This window comes from Branchiostoma belcheri, unplaced genomic scaffold, assembly GCF_001625305.1.
Source record: "Branchiostoma belcheri isolate BF01 breed outbred unplaced genomic scaffold, Haploidv18h27 scaffold43, whole genome shotgun sequence".
In the NCBI taxonomy this organism is placed as follows: Eukaryota; Metazoa; Chordata; class Leptocardii; order Amphioxiformes; family Branchiostomatidae; genus Branchiostoma; species Branchiostoma belcheri.
In genome coordinates, this window is record NW_017804054.1 from 1,530,024 (window position 1) to 1,546,176 (window position 16,153).

The 16,153-nt window shown below is 41.5% G+C and overlaps 2 protein-coding genes across 2 annotated transcripts in view; one reads left to right on the forward strand and one right to left on the reverse strand.

Moving 5' to 3' along the window:
* Positions 1-1,024: 1,024 nt before the first annotated feature.
* LOC109478355 (superoxide dismutase [Mn]-like) lies at positions 1,025-7,191 on the reverse strand. The gene is made up of 8 exons (XM_019779882.1): positions 6,986-7,191; positions 6,268-6,387; positions 5,902-5,999; positions 4,877-5,067; positions 3,628-3,734; positions 2,902-3,068; positions 2,289-2,667; positions 1,025-1,537 (listed from the first exon to the last, which is right to left on the reverse strand). The coding sequence occupies exons 1-7, from the start codon at positions 7,120-7,122 to the stop codon at positions 2,414-2,416; spliced, it is 1,074 nt and encodes a 357-aa protein (XP_019635441.1). The 5' UTR covers positions 7,123-7,191; the 3' UTR covers positions 1,025-1,537; positions 2,289-2,413.
* A 3,019-nt stretch (positions 7,192-10,210) lies between these two features.
* Positions 10,211-16,153, forward strand: part of LOC109478314 (polycystic kidney disease 2-like 1 protein) — a 19,779-nt gene continuing 13,836 nt past the window's right edge. The window contains exons 1-2 of the mRNA XM_019779798.1: positions 10,211-10,693; positions 13,658-13,771. Of these exons, the coding sequence (XP_019635357.1) occupies positions 10,384-10,693; positions 13,658-13,771 (424 nt within the window). The 5' untranslated portion in view covers positions 10,211-10,383. The remainder of the gene's footprint in view (positions 10,694-13,657; positions 13,772-16,153) is intronic.

Genomic DNA, 16,153 nt, shown 5'->3' on the forward strand with positions numbered 1-16,153 from the left:
ATAATTCATGAAAATTAGGTTCCTATTTGTTACATCAGGGGGGGAATAATCTAATGTATAATTTGTCAGTCATAAAGATTAACATCATTTGGCGAAGGTATGAGATCATGGAACTCTAGTTATCTTATAAGTTTGTGTGTGTCGTCAGGTTTGCACATCGCAATTGCTAGTACCTAAAAAGGGTATACCAATGCAGCTGAGCGATCGTCTCTTATCATGTCAAGAAAGAGCGATATCCTGGGCACTTAGTGAGACCTATCACTAACTGGCATTGGGGCACTTTTCTATTAAATTATGCTAATCTCAGACCGCAACTGGTGAACTATGACGATATTTGACAAATTTATTGTGTACCTCTTATAGCTTAGCCTGATCTTGTGTAAAAATTGAATATGATGTGTATCTTTCTCAGCTCCGGTGCAACTCAAGATAGAAGAGACTCCTAGCGTCACAGAATAGAACTTCATTTTGTGTAGACAAAAATGTCTTCAGGACCTTCTCCACACTCATCACTGTTAAAAAAAGAATTAAGATGGACACAACAGTGTCGAGATAGATAAAAGATAGAGACGAATGACTTCCTCTCCAAGTCTTATCATTGTTAAAGCGTCAGCTACACTGCGTCTTTCTTTAAAATCATGATTGATAGAGCAGCACAATGTGTATGAATCGACCAATGGCGAAGCAAGTTTTGTAATTCAATTGTCATTGTGGCCTTTCTCTCAAAGCGCTCTTGCAAACTATTGTCTCATTTTGGTGACTTCACTTAATGAAGGGTTTTCAATGATTTATCTGTGAAGAAGTACCAGAAAATTTTGTCAAAGGTTGTGTATTGAACTGAGGTTGACCTTTTGGCTTTTGGCTAAATATAAACCACTTAGATCTCAGTAGATGTTGGGATGTCTCCATTACATATACATGTATTATTACAAGTATGATAAAAGTTATCCTCAGCTGAAGTGAAGTGTAAGGTTTTTTCAAGTAGCTAAGAGTCCAATCATTCTGTCAGTATGGGAAGCATGCAACTAGCAAGAGACAATGGAAAACAAAGGAGGTGTCTTTGAATGGTTTATATTTGTAAGCTATGGATATCAAAGATTGCAGTTTTGAGCCATTCCTTGTGTGATTAACACAAACTGTCATCATATACAGCACTGTACTTATAATGACTTTTGCTTCATGTAACTTAAATCTGCCTCATTCCTTTTTAGTCTGCACTTGGCACTCTGTAAACATTCAGGCACATTCAAGATCATTACACATAATGAAATACATTGTATATAACTATTACATTTATAACATTTCAGTCACCACCTACTTGCTTGTACATGTATACATAAAAGCTGAACATGTGTTACAAAATAAGAAATTGTAACTTCTCACGTTGTCATCTCTCATCTCAGCTTCTAGCACAAGAGACCCCTAGCATCACATACTGGTAATGCAACCATGCCGATGTTCTAGTACAATACTTCCCGACATTGTCACCTGCTAAGATCTATTATCATTTCTAAACGAAGAAATGCTGTCCCCTCAGCACCCCCATGAAACTCCTTCCTCTTCGCCCCCGCCGTTCTGCTTCGCCCCCGCCCCGTTCTGCTTCGCCCCCGCAAAAAATCTGCTTCGCCCCCGTCGTTCCTCTACGCCCCCGGCGCAATTCTGCTTTGCCCCCGTCCTTCTGCTTAGCCCCCAATGGCGGCACAGCTCACAGTCGACACGAAAATCGTCTGCAAAATAACAATAAAGGCTGTGCCGCCAAATTTAAAGTAGCCCATGCTCCGGCAAACATTCTGGACCACCTTTCTGCCAAGTGGCGTTGCACAAATCCTTCCCATTCAAAAGTTTACCCCTACCTCACGGCCCGTCAGTGGTTCTTACGTTTATAAGTACTGGCGGGAAATTTCACTCACGGCTGTACTTATAAACGCCAGTACTTATAAACGTAAGAACCACTGACGGGCCGTGAGGTAGGGGTAAACTTTTGAATGGGAAGGATTTGTGCAACGCCACTTGGCAGAAAGGTGGTCCAGAATGTTTGCCGGAGCATGGGCTACTTTAAATTTGGCGGCACAGCCTTTATTGTTATTTTGCAGACGATTTTCGTGTCGACTGTGAGCTGTGCCGCCATTGGGGGCTAAGCAGAAGGACGGGGGCAAAGCAGAATTGCGCCGGGGGCGTAGAGGAACGACGGGGGCGAAGCAGATTTTTTGCGGGGGCGAAGCTGAACGGGGCGGGGGCGAAGCAGAACGGCGGGGGCGAAGAGGAAGGAGTTTCATGGGGGTGCTCAGGACCCTTTACAAGACACGTTACTGTTTACTATGCTGGTATAAAATTGTAACTTTCTCATCTCTGACACAATCTAACATAGAAGAGACCCCTAGCATCACAGAGTGGTACTACAAGTGTACACACTTCACAGCTCATCATGACCAGCATCATATGCTGCCCACCAATCAGACAGTGCCTTGACCTGTCCCCAGTCCACCAGCGCCCACCAGTCCTGGATGTGGTCAGGACGTTTGTTCTGGTGCTTCAGGTAGTAGGCGTGTTCCCAGATGTCAATCACCAGGAGTGGGCGGAGTCCAGTGCTGATGGGAGAGTCCTGATTGGCTGTTGTGTGGATGATGAGAGTCTGTTCTCTGGGATTGCGTGACAGCCACACATAACCTATTCACATGAAGAGGGAAAAAATCGTAATTTCTTCCATAATCACTGTCTACAGTTCAGTTTTTCATGTTGGAAATTATTACAGTTGAACTTAAAAAAAAAACAAAATTTATGTCACTAGACAAGAGAACCCTAATAAAAAGTCTAAACATAAAGGTTGGCTTCAGAATCTGTAAAATTGTATATGATTTTGTATTATGTCTACTTTCTGATATTCTCCATGTATTGACTCACCTGAACCAAATAAAGTCTTGGCAGTGTTTGTGAACTGTTCTTGGAAGTTACTGAAGTTGTGGAAGTTTGCGATGATCTCGGTGGCCAGGGTGGCTTCAGGAAGTCTGGGGGGTTCACTCTCTCCTCGAGGGGACATGGTCGCCCAGTAGATGGCATGGTTCACAAACCTGGGAAACACAGTGGGACTAGTTAATGTTACAGGACTATGTTGAATAGCTCTGTCAATAACTTTGTCAGGTTGGTATTTCAATTGAAAGTTACCACATAATGAACACAGACACAGAAGATAAAGGATACAGAAAGTGAAATACACACCCTATGCCATTGAGAAAGAAATACTAGTATACAGATAGGCCCAAAACTTGGGATGAGGCTGCTTTGGGTATATAATAATTGCAGGACTTCATTCTTAAAATTTCTAGTTTTGAATTTGTTGTAACTGACACTGATCACAGTGAGTGGGAGTAAGAGTACACCAGGATGGCATTTTGCTTGTAACCCTGGTGCCCAGGACAGCTGTAAGCTGTTGAAAGCGTAACTCCAGGTTCAGACAGGTCATCACCATCCCGCCTCTTCTACATGTGGCAATTTGCCAGGATTAAACTCCCCTGTAAACTCCTACACAGGTTAACCTACCATTGAACTAGGTCATACCATTACACTTTAAGGGTGTTTTTCAGAGAATAAAAAAAAGACTGTTTGAGACAAAACCATGCACATGCGTACCCTCCTCCATTGTTCCTGATGGCAGTCCTGTGTTTGTCTGGGATCTGGTCCAGGTTCTCCAGAATGTGGAGGATGGAGTTAGACTGAAGGCCCACCCCTGGTCCTACCTGTAGACAAGGAACAGTTGGTACATTCCACATAGTGTCTGGTTTTTCACTAGTACATTTACTACATACAATGTGGATTCCTAAAGTACATTACCATAGAAACAATAACTGGAACAAAATGGAAATTCTGACACCTTTTCATCGCTCAGAGGTTATTGTGGAAAAGTCAGAATGAAAACCATGAACTTAGAAATGCCCTGAATATTCTAAGAGCATACTGTATATGTTTATATTTTTTTTACCCCCAATAAAAGACATCTTCAGTGAAAAAGACCACTGCATTTACTATGAGATCAGAATAGTTACAAGTAAATCATAGTGACCTGTAGTACATTAAGTGGAAAGCTAAGTTACAACAGCTGTTTAAACATGATTAGATTTAGAAACAGCAGGACCAATCTAACCCCACTGAGATAGTCTAAACAAGTTGTCAATGAGCAACATGAAGCTAAGGATTTAATAAAGTCAGAGCACTCTGTAAATGGATTGCAAGTAGGATCACACTACTGAAAGCATTACCAGCTATAAAAAAAGATCAGAGATAGCAGACTTCACCCCTTAAGCACCCTCTGGCTCTGGAAGAGCATACAGGAACTGCAGACACACATACACATATTATTACATAAAATACACACACACACACACACACCTGCCAACCTGCCTAAATGCACACACACATATTCACAAATCCACAAATATGCGCACGCACGCACGCACACACACACACACACACACACACACACACACACACACACACACACACACACACACACACACACACACACACATTCACACACATTCACAAATACACACAGGCAGTATCACACACACAGTTACACACACACATGTACATATAACGTTACATATACAAAGACACACACACCATTCACAAATACAAACACGCAGTACAACATGTAACTGGAGAAGAAAATCCTACATGACCGAAGATCTACTCTACTCTACTCATGTATATAAACACACACACACACACACACACACACACACACACACACACACACACACACACACACACACACACACACGCGCGCACGCACGCACGTAGCAACATACAAACACACGCATACACTTTATCGCCAGCATTTACTAGCAGCCTAAAGAGCCTGTCAGAAGAGAGACAATACCTCGTCCCTCCACTTCTTGAGCGCAGCGTTCATCTTCCTGGTGTAACCGGCGTGGTGACCGAGATGGTGCACCCGCGCAGTCTTCTCGTCGATGTACGGCTCCAGCGCATCGTACTCGTACGGCAGCGGCGGCACGGGGTACTCATCCGCGAACAGCCGGATCCCCTTGTACGGTACGTCCACTGACAGGGCTATGTGGACGGAGAGAACGACAAAAATTACCCGCAACATTTCGGTATCAACCGCCTGAGTTTGTACTTTGTATATTTTGCTGGAGCACCTGTAGGTCAGAGGTCACTAGATTATGCCAATGCCTTCTAGGGGGAGTGAAAATATATCACTTTTCATCATAAAGAGGACTCACTATACTGCTAGACACGAAAAAATAAAGATTTCATATCTAATAATTTATTCTAATACCTTTCATGTATCTTTTATCTAATCGTTAATCTATCTAACAGCAATTTAATGTTTAAGAAAAAATTTAAAACACCCCTCGTGTCCTAGTCGGAAGGTCCATTGGACACCTGTTGTTCATATACCTCAAGAAACGAGAGGGGGTGGGGCAAAAATATAAATATCCAAATGTCGGGGTCTGGGAATGTGGTGTTGATCTGTGTGAATGCGAGATGCCCTAAGTGAATGCCATCATCCCACACCCCGTTTGGCTAAAGGAAGAGTTGACAAATGTATACAAAAGTTACATACACGTGTGGGTACTGTAAATTATATGCGAGTTCGGGTTCTTTTCTCTAAAACACATGTGACGTTTAGGCCACAAGTTTTGAATCTCTAGTCAAATGATGTCGGCTGCTCACGCATCAGTTTAAGGGGTCATTATTGTCGCGACATCGTAGTGTGAGTTGTCTGGACTATAAGTGGGACAATATGAGAGCACGGGAGAGCCAGAGTATTGAAGCTGCATTGTGCGCTAGATTCAGAAGAGGGCGTTGCGTATGTAGCGACGTAACATCGTTACACCAGTCAAGTTTTAAGATATGTGTCATACATACGAAATGACTTACTTTCGTATGGGCAGGGCGCTGGAGAGTCGTCACAGCATTTCCACTCCAGGTGCGACACCTCGCGGTACGCAGTGGTATAGACAGGGATGACGTTGAACCTGTTTAGACGATATATAATTTGAAATGTTGCCTATATCGTCGAATAACAACAATTAATAATCTTAGACTTGCAAGACATGGTTCACACACACACACAAAGAATATACTGCAGTATGCACCAGGACTGCAAAAATGTGAATCATCTGCCTTGAAAGGATCCGGAACACTGACTCAGTAGTGACTACCACAAATTTAAGCTACTGTGATTACGTTTAGTAGCTGATGTTTTGTATTAAAATATAAAGTGTCACACCTAGATGGACTTACTCGCAACAGAACGTGTTCCATGTGCATCTCCTGCGACAGTCCATCCGCGAGCCTGACCGCCGTCTGTAGGGTATCACCTCCTGGACCTCCATGGCACACCACTTCGGCTGTTTCCCAATGCTGTACAGACAATCAAATAAAGAAAAGCATAACACGAAAACAACAAATTTAAAACCCATTGGTAACAGTATTACCACTTTGTATGTCTGATCGATCGTACATTTAGAGGACTATCCAGCTGTATGTGGAGAAATGAATGAATTTAGCAATTCCACATTTTTCTCCAAAATTAGGTGAACCACTTTAGCATCGCCAATTTAGACAAAAGTGCTGCGCAACACTAAACTTGACAAGCTGTCGTGTATAATAAACACTCATGCTAAGGAGTTCAGTCTGGTCACAAAGATATAAATTCTATAAAGTCCGCACACCGGGCCTGTCACAGTTTTAAGATCAGAAAGCTTGCCAAGTTTTGTTGCGCAGCACATTCTGTATGAATTGTATGTCAGCTATACAGACGGAAAAATCATTCGTTATCTCGACCTATGCCATACAAAAACAAAAATTAACGATGAACGGCGATATCAGTATACGGTCAAGTGCTGGTTTTGTGCGCGGGATATGACATAGTTTGAAACGTCTGAAATGTTAGCTTGCCTATCGAAAACGCCACCATGTCTAGATCTTATAAATATGCTCTAAGTTCATAACTCCTTACCTCGGCGGAGAAGGCGTTTCTTGTGCAGACGCATTACCCAAGATCGTCACCACAAAAAGAATGGCAAAGAACACTCGCTGAAACGCCATTACTGATCTAAATCTTAGACTCCCAAATCCAACTGTGAAGCTGAACATTGACCGTCCCCCAGAACAGTCTGGAAGAGCGCTGAGTTTGCCAAACTCAGTGTTTGTATAACCCGTATTTTGTGCTTATGCAACGTGTTTTTCGCATTCCATCTACCCTGCAAGAGGCGTTAGTCTGACCCTGCTACCATAAATCCAGCATCACCCGTGTCCTCGGTGTTGTTGAAGTTTTGCAGAGCTGGGAGAAGTGTGACAAGCGGCACCATGGATGACACGCACCATCTGGCTCTCTATAGCTACTGCTTCTCAAAAAGTGTGTTGGCACATTGAAAAAGTGTTGTATATTTGTGAATGTCGACGTTTTTAAATCATATAATTGTATACGTAATTATTACCGCTAAGGTGATAGCGTAAGGCACATGATGTTAAACTGTCTCTTCTTGTCTAGCTATATATATAGGATCTGTTATCCTAGATCTTCTCTCAGTTACTCTCATGTTGAGCCAAAATATTACCGGCCATTCAAACGGACATCTCCAGTTTAACTCCATGGGTACCTCCGATATAATAAGTACTGGTACGTTCTCAAAGGTGACTTGACAGCTAGGGCGTGAATGTCGTTCTCATGTATTTCCTGTCACTTCTGTTCAAAATCGCTAGGTAGCACTCATGTTGCTGCAGCGTGGGAGCAAAACCACAGAATGACGATCGGGCATTGTGAGGGCACTTGTGCAAAAAGACGAGGCTTTCCGATTTTTCTCTCCGGTGCTTTGAATCGTCTAAATTTAAAAGATTTCGTTAATTCGCGTCAGAGATAGAATCTATAAGCTTTAGTACCAGAGTACAGCACGTTATTGTTGATCTTTAGGGCTAATTTAGGGGCATTAGTTTGGAAAGTTTGTTCTCAAAAGGCTGAGTTTTACGTAGTTAATGTGTTACGCACGTGCATTTATTTATCCTTAACTTTCATTATTTCCCGAATAAAGAATTCTAAAATTCTAAAAAAAATATATCAACGCATTCCGACAGGACCGACACTGGGAGTAAATGTGTGTTAAGATACCCGCAGCTTTATATAAAAAGAACAATACATCAAATGCAAGGCACGCACCTGTCTTGGGATGATTCATGATGAATGACGTCAGTCAGGCAACTAGTGCGGCCAGAAAATTAGACCACCTGATTAGTCTCCATGCATGCAGGCTCCGTCGAAGTTTTGGGTTGTTTTTGTTTCTTGATTAATATTGTTTTCTAATTGTTATCGATTGGGTTCTGATAGACTAGGCACCAGAACACGACAGCAAGCAGAAAACTGTAAGAAAACAAAAAAAGGCCTGCGACAGAGACTATTTTCCAGGCTATACAAGGGATAGTTGCTCACTTAGTTTTGCGTGTGCCAGAGTTGTTTACAGCGCATGAGTTAATTTCAGGAGAATGTTCTACGTACATACGTCATATCTGAAAACTCTCTGAAATTGCTAGCAGTTTTATTTCCTAAATGACATAAAAGTGACACTTAAGTCTTACAACGTATCCTTGGAAAATAAACGTTATTGGTTCTAAACTGGGATTTCAAACGGTAGTTTTGTAGAGTGACTACATATTGCCATTATTAGATGGGCTTGCACATGCTTTGCACATGCATGATTTACTTCAAGGGGAAATATCTTTCAAATGATCTAAGAAATTGTCACACGACAAACCACGCCCTGTAAATGGACTGGAAAACAAGTGTAGTTAACATGTTAATGGCAGTTTTATTGGACATCAACTTAATTAGTGCACTGTACGAGTAGATTGAAACGATTTTCGTTGTGAGTATATGACGGGGATAAAATTGTGGATTTGTGCTGTAGATTGTTGGCTAAAAATGATGTTATGTCGTAGTATGCCTCGAGCTCTCTAATGTTGACTTGAAAATCTTGAAACAGATCCGTACCCGGTGAGGTAGTCCTGAGTCGACCCAAGGTCATGCATAATTCTCCGGCATCCGATATACGACCAACGCCCAAAAATACAGTATATTGTATGTTCAAAAAGCTATTATACGGATGAAACATGTGATTGTACATGTGGTCCCTAGTCCTTGTCTCAGTACGAATGTTTAACGTTATAGAAGTATTGTAGTACTAGTAAAGATTAGGTGGAATAAATTCCTTTCCGACCTAGGACTCTTAAAATTGTTATGCGTATTGCCGTTCCCTGATTTTCTGTCTTCATCAGTGGCCCCTAGGCCTACCTTGTCTCTTCCCGACTTCTATATATACCCTAGGCTACTCAGTGGTATTTGTACAAAGTCAGATATGTGAAGACGCCATTTTGCCCTTAGTAGTTTAAAGCCTGATTTGGTGTCAAACAGGATACGTGCACAGGGTCATCTTCCTTTACAAGTTTGAACAACGCGTACGACTGCATATCAGAACCTGGGATGTATATGCTGCATTTTCATATTGGCACATTCGGGAAACATTTTTCTCTTGTCGAATTCTATAGACATCAATTACAGTCTCCGGTGCCTGACAGTAATTATGACAGACTACTGAGAAATGACACGCCGGACGGAAGCTTAGCATGTCATATTCAGAACTATTGTTGTTGCATGATTCATCAGAATGTGCTTCAATGTGCTTGTGTTATAAACGTCCTCTCGATAAGACTGTGGGAAATGGCCGCGTAAAGTGATAGAGCAATGTGGTTTATCAAACCTCCTTGTTCTAATCCTTGGAAAAACTAACGAACAAACAAATAAATGAATGAAAATAAATGGATATTCAATTAATTTTGACAGTGACTACAAGATGAAAATTATATATACGCTGACAAAGGAGACAAAACTCTAGATACAGGATGAGAAAGGTTTAAAAATACAGTGATGTAATGTGACAACGCATTGCAATCTATGGTTTTCAATGGTCTATGAATCTTTGCCAATCAAGCAAATAACCAACCAATATTTTCCAACACTTATTTCCTTCTTCTTCGCAAAAGAAAAAAAAAACGCGAGATATTGTTATTCAATGTAAGGCATTTAACAGAACAAACGCAAATTGATGGCCATTGTAAATGTACCATTTGCTGATCAAACGGTCAATTCTCCACAAAGGGGGAACTTTTGTACTTGTCATGACGTCATGAATAAGTAATGAGACCGAGGCAACTTCTCTGGGAGTCCAAATTTTTCAGTCTCGGGGAACAGACACACAACTTCGGACCTCTTGGGTTCCTTTGAGACTTTTAGCCCAGTGTTTTGGGACTTTAGATCGTCATAGGGTCCTCTAGGACCGGAACAACTTCTTTTTAAGTTGGTAGTCGATGGTTGATCGCCGTGAGGACAGGCGCACGTCGTTAGCTGCTCGGGAAGAAATGGAGCTTGGGCAGCGTCCTGGCAGTGCCGCCCGCTCAGGGGCATGGGACAACCGCGGGTACGACGGGTCTCGGCCGACGTCTCCAGCTCGACTGGACGCCTCGGCATACGCTCGAGACTCGTACGGATCACCAGCGGCTATTCCATCGGAGATGGAGAGCGAGATGTACGTTCACGGCGGCACGGTGCGGGCAGTGCAACCGGCAGGGCCCGAGCAGCAGACCGGGTGTTGGAACAAGTTCAAGCGTTTCATCCGAGGTACACCTTTTACTTGAAACAAGCTAGTTGTGGTGCAGTTACAGCATAATCTTACACCTTAATGTACACAACAGGAATTTGGCATTTTAACGAGGCAAGGAATACATACTGAGGTGGTGAACACAAACTGATAACCGCAGAATTTGTATCACCTTCGTGACGAAGTTGTTTCGACGAAAAGTCATGTTACTAGGATGTAGGAACATGGTATCGGCAACCAAACTTCCTAAACTCGTACCAATAGTTGAAACAGATCGCTATTATGCAACCAAACGGTATCTCTAAAGAGTCTTTCTGGTTTGATTTCTTAAAAGATGTTGAAATGTTGAATGTGCGCAGCTGTTTTCAAGCTATCAGCGGTGAAGAATATATTTTAGTGTTTTAGTGTGAAGTAGTCCTAAGGTGTTGTGAAGAGTACCTTGTGAAGCACGAGTTAACTTACATAATTTTTCCAGAAAATACGTTCTCTAAAAATTTATTTTTAGAGCTACATATATCCTGAAGTCGCGAGGAAGTTGACACAGTTGTTTGTAGCACAGGTGGCCCAAAGTTTCCGCGATTTTCCAAGAAAACTCAGCGGTGTAGAACATCAGTAACAACAATGCCGAGAAGTCGTGCTAAGTTGGTCGCCATTTTGTTTTCCTTATTTAGCCTGAACATTTTTAGAGAGGTTTGTTTACACCTGTGTGGGACCTTCTTAAACAAGGCCCGCGAAACACCAAAAGCCTAATATTCATATTGTGTCTCTCTCACTTCCATCAATGTGTTATCTGTGATAAGATGAATACATCTTGCCTCGGATCTTACCAAAAATGGTGCTTTCAAGGTTTGATAAAAAAAGGGTTGCAAGGAAAAACAGATAGGAAAACAAATTATGTGAAGATGTCTAAATTTTTCATTATTGCAGCCAAGCCACTTTGCATGTACCAGCTCTATAAGGAATAACTTTGTCAACTTTGGCAGGTTTAGCTCTCAGTCTGAATTTAAATACATGTAGGATTCAGACATTAAACTAGAAGGTGACTGTCATCGTTTCTATGGCAACTGCACCCAACTAGCAAAGGGCGTAGGTCACATACAGTCTTGAAGACCTAGAAGATTCTCATTCACTCTATAAACAATATAATACATAACACCATGCTTAAAACATTATAGAAGCTGAAAGCAAGTTTCAAATTTGGTCTGGTAGTAGTTGTAGAAAGATGGTTATGATGTCCTTTTAAAGTCTTGGCTTCAACTGTACAGCAATTTTTTGTAAAATTGCCCTCTGAATAATAGATACCTTTTGGGAACATCAATTTATTTGATGGCATGCCTTCAATAGTTGCCCCTACACTCCCAAGATTGCCATGTAATTATAATCCACTCACATAATAAGAGCAGTATAACGTGCAAAATGGCAAGACGATTTACGCGCCTGAAACCAATAAATTATTCATACAAGGCATTGTACTGAAAAGAACAGCATCTTCATATTGTGTTCAGTTCTGTTTCATGTATGATTTATGGAAGATGAGCCCTATGTCTGGTTTTCTGAAATTTGATAGGGCTTACGAGGTACCCACATACCAACCCTAATATTATACAGATGTTTTGAAGAAAGTCCTGAAGGATTTATGCACATAAATGGCATTCCGGAACAGTCTGTCCAACTCCAATAACTCATGGAATTCTGTTAAAGGCATTTAAGATGATGGGGTATGATTATCTTGCTTTTCCCCGTGCATGAGTTTTGCTATGGATTTCTATTGTTCAAAGTTGCTTAATAATTCATGGGGGTTTTGTGTGACGAGATGTTTTGGTAACAAAAAGCGTACTCTCATTTTACACGCCGATTTGGTTATTGGATTGGTTGAAACCAGCCCAAACCGATTCATTCGAGAACTCGAAAATTCGGAAATGCACTTCTTGGTTGGACTGATTTAATTTTAAGATTGTCGCTAGAATTTGCTAGAAGTCAGAACTGAAAAATATCAGATTCACCTTGCCATGTCAGTCAATTCAATATCTTCACATACCTAGATTTTAGGTACGAAAAAAAGAACAAAAATGTGTTTTTATTGTTACAAAGTTCAAAGTACCTTGTATCAAAGGCTTTTTCTAGATGTTTAAATGTACATTTATAGTAGTCATCCAGAGTTGACTTGCCACTAGTTGGGTAATCCTTTATTGTATCCAGGTGGTCTGATCAGAGAAGTTGCCAAGCATGGATGATATCTGACAATGCCTGGAGGCATAGCTTATCTGTGTTGGCATGACAACCTAGGCAAACATGTTGATTTGGAGTAGAAAAGTTGGTTTGCGCTGGCCTCATTACCCGTATGATTAACACCTGAGCTGTCACTCGTAAAATTAAGTGGCTCAGCCTCATTTTCTGGTATGCTAGGACAAAAGATAACAATCTCCCCATTGTATTTTATTGACTTTTTTTCTAATATTATAAGACAAAAATGGCATTTTTCAAGAAAAATAAAACTATGAGGTACCAGATAGCAGAGAGACTGGGTGTTGTGGTAGTGCAGAGTTAAAAAAAAAAGTTGTATGTGAAAATGAGGCATTCTAAACTAAGACTACCTGAGGGTAAAAATTATGGTCAGACAAGTCACAGGTGACTACTACTAAAGGCACTAGTGTCACTGTACACTGCTAACCGTATGCAAGATCTTCTTGAAATTTAAGTGTCAAAAATAATAAAAGCTTTGTTGTTGTACACATGCTAAGATTAATTTTTTTGCAGCTATAGAATTTCACATTTCTGAAGGTTTGAAAAGAGGCAGTAAGGTCTGTAAATTGTAATGAGGCATTCTAGAGTTACTTTATGTTATGTTGTGAAGCTAAATGTTAAGGCAAGGTGCACTAGTGCATCTATTTCCTAAATTGAATTTTGAGACCTGTAGTGTAATGTTTATAAACATCTATGAGAGATTCTAACGGCATGATGGGAAATGTTAACTGTGTTCGCAGGTATGTGGGCTACCAGGCAGACGGAGGAATTCCATGGCGACAAGGAGCAATATGTGAAAACAACGCTGCGGGAACTTTTCACCTATATCATCTTTATCGTCATCTTATGCATCCGTAAGTATTGGCCCCTGGACCTGACCATACTAACCTCCACTGTCTTCCCTTCTCTTCCCTCCCTCAGCTATTTGGGCTACGCGGTTAGCCGATGACGTTGAGCCGGGGACGGATGAATATATCCGCATCACTCTGCGAGAACTTTGGACCTATCTTGTCTTCATATCCATTCTGTCTCTCAGTGAGTACTTGGTGCTTCTCCGGGTGGCAAAACCAAGTCCGATTTCCAGAGGTGAAAAAAAAATAATCTGAGGTATGCTTTGGTATCAACTTGTCCAATCACGTTCAATCTTTATTTGTTGGAATTGTTTTGTCAACGATCACACGCAACACACCAAAGCATAGATCAGAACAACTTTTTTGTCAAAAGCTCGCATTTTTGTTCCCCAAAAATGCTGAAGACGATAATACTGAAATACACTGAGCCTCTTTTATGGTAAAAAAACTTGATCTGGCATAGTTTGAACTTCTATTACCGGGTAAAACTAACCAGGTTATGCCCCCTGTGGCGTGAAGTTGATAACTTGGTCCATTGCTCATCTATAGGAAACTAAAACAGCGTTCCTAGAAGGGCGCGGAAGTTTCCGTGCCATGGCGAAAGTCACCATGGTGCTTTCTTGCGTCATCAGAATGCAGAACAAGAGAGGAGATTCAGTCTATTGCACTGGAAAGCGGACTAACATGCCACAAATCATCTCGCTGCACCAAAGAAAAGAAATACCTCCACCTGTACCGCATGTCTCTCCAACTTCTGTTCTTGCATTTCCCTTGAATACTTTTTTGTTCCTACATGTATGACACCTTTCTCTACAAGTATTACAGGTGTGTATGTGGATGGCATGTAGGAGATGTGTGTGGTATTTTCCGCCACGGTCCCTTTGGGACACAAGTTTGTTTCCCCCATGGGACACGATTCACCAGCTCTCTGACGCAAGTCACTCCATCTCTGTTACCTGGTGTCACACAAGACTTAGTCTATTGTCACTCACCCACTTTGTGTAGCTGTCCGTGTTGCGTGCAAGGAACTCCTGTCCCCCATTCTTACACATGCACGTATCATACACATATAGATCACTGGTGATGTCCCGTATTGTTCCTATTTTGGTGCGTATCAAGGATTGTTTTGAGACTAAGGTTTAAGATTTTACTTGTGAATACAAAACCCTGAGTCTGTGCAGTAAAATGTAAATTGACTGGAACTAAAAGCTTTGGGAGTCTGTGTATTTGTCTAAAAACACAAAAAAGACTTAAGATATATATAGCAAGTTATCTTGACTAAAGCTACACAAATTTACACAAAACTTTCTAGTAACTTAATAGATGCCAGTTTATTATCTAAAAATATCTGAAGTATCATCACCTACAAAAGTATAACAATGTCTTTGCGTTGCAGTTCTAAATGTATCACTATGACTTGAAATATGAAAATGTAGAATGATTAGCAGAAGTATTTGTACAACGATTCCAGAAATAGTTCAGAATATCTAGATGATTAGTCCAAAGGGATAGACCATATTGCAGTTTCTCGGAGGTGGCGTGGAACTTTTCAGGACTGTAGAATTAAGAGGAGCGCAGATGTTGGATCGGATCACCATCTACTCCTGGCTACTTGTAGGATTCGGCTGGCAGCCTGTAGGAAGAAGGTACAGAAATCGATCAAATACAACGTAGAGAGGCTGAAGAACCCGGAAACTAAACAAGAGTTCAGGCTCACCTTAGCTAACCGCTTCGATGCTCTACGGTATGACTCAGATGACGAGGAAGAAAACGAGGATGACATCGAAGCAGAATGGTCGACCATAAAAGAAGCCTTCACAAGTACATGTGAAGAGGTCCTGGGAAAGATCAAGAGGGAGAAGAAGGAATGGATGACCCAAGAGACTTGGGATATGGTAGAAGAGAGGCGCATCTTAAAAGTAGACATCGACAACAGTAGGACCAGGAACCAAAAAGCTATTGCCATGAAGGCCTATAATGCAGCAGATAAACGGGTGAAAAGAAGCTGTAGAAAGGACAAAAGGAGATGGTTCTCAGACATTGCTGCGGAGGCGGAAGTAGCGGCTTCAAAACAGGATATGAAGACCCTTTACAAAATCACAAAAACTCTGAGTGGCAAACGGAGACAGGTTAACAAACCGGTACAAGATAAAGAGGGTAAGTTACTTGCAACAAAGGAAGAACAACTGGAGCGCTGGAAGGAACATTTCACAGAGATCCTTAATCGCACACCCCCGTTAGATCCACCTGAAGTAGAGCCCCCTGAGGGAATGCTGGACATACGTACTGGACCACCCACCAAAGTAGAGATCAGGAAAGCCATCTCAGCACTTAAGAGCGGGAAAGCTGCGGGACCTGACGGTATTCCTCCAGAAGCTTGGAAGA

Coding starts and splice junctions, on each gene's coding strand:
- LOC109478355 (XM_019779882.1), bottom strand. CDS start 7,122: ATGTTCAGCTTCACAGTTGGATTTGGGAGTCTAAGATTTAGATCAGTA. Junction 5,068..5,901: donor AGCGCCCTGCCCATACGAAA/GTAAGTCATTTC, acceptor CCGTCCACATAG/CCCTGTCAGTGGACGTACCG. Junction 3,735..4,876: donor TCAAGAAGTGGAGGGACGAG/GTATTGTCTCTC, acceptor CCTTGTCTACAG/GTAGGACCAGGGGTGGGCCT.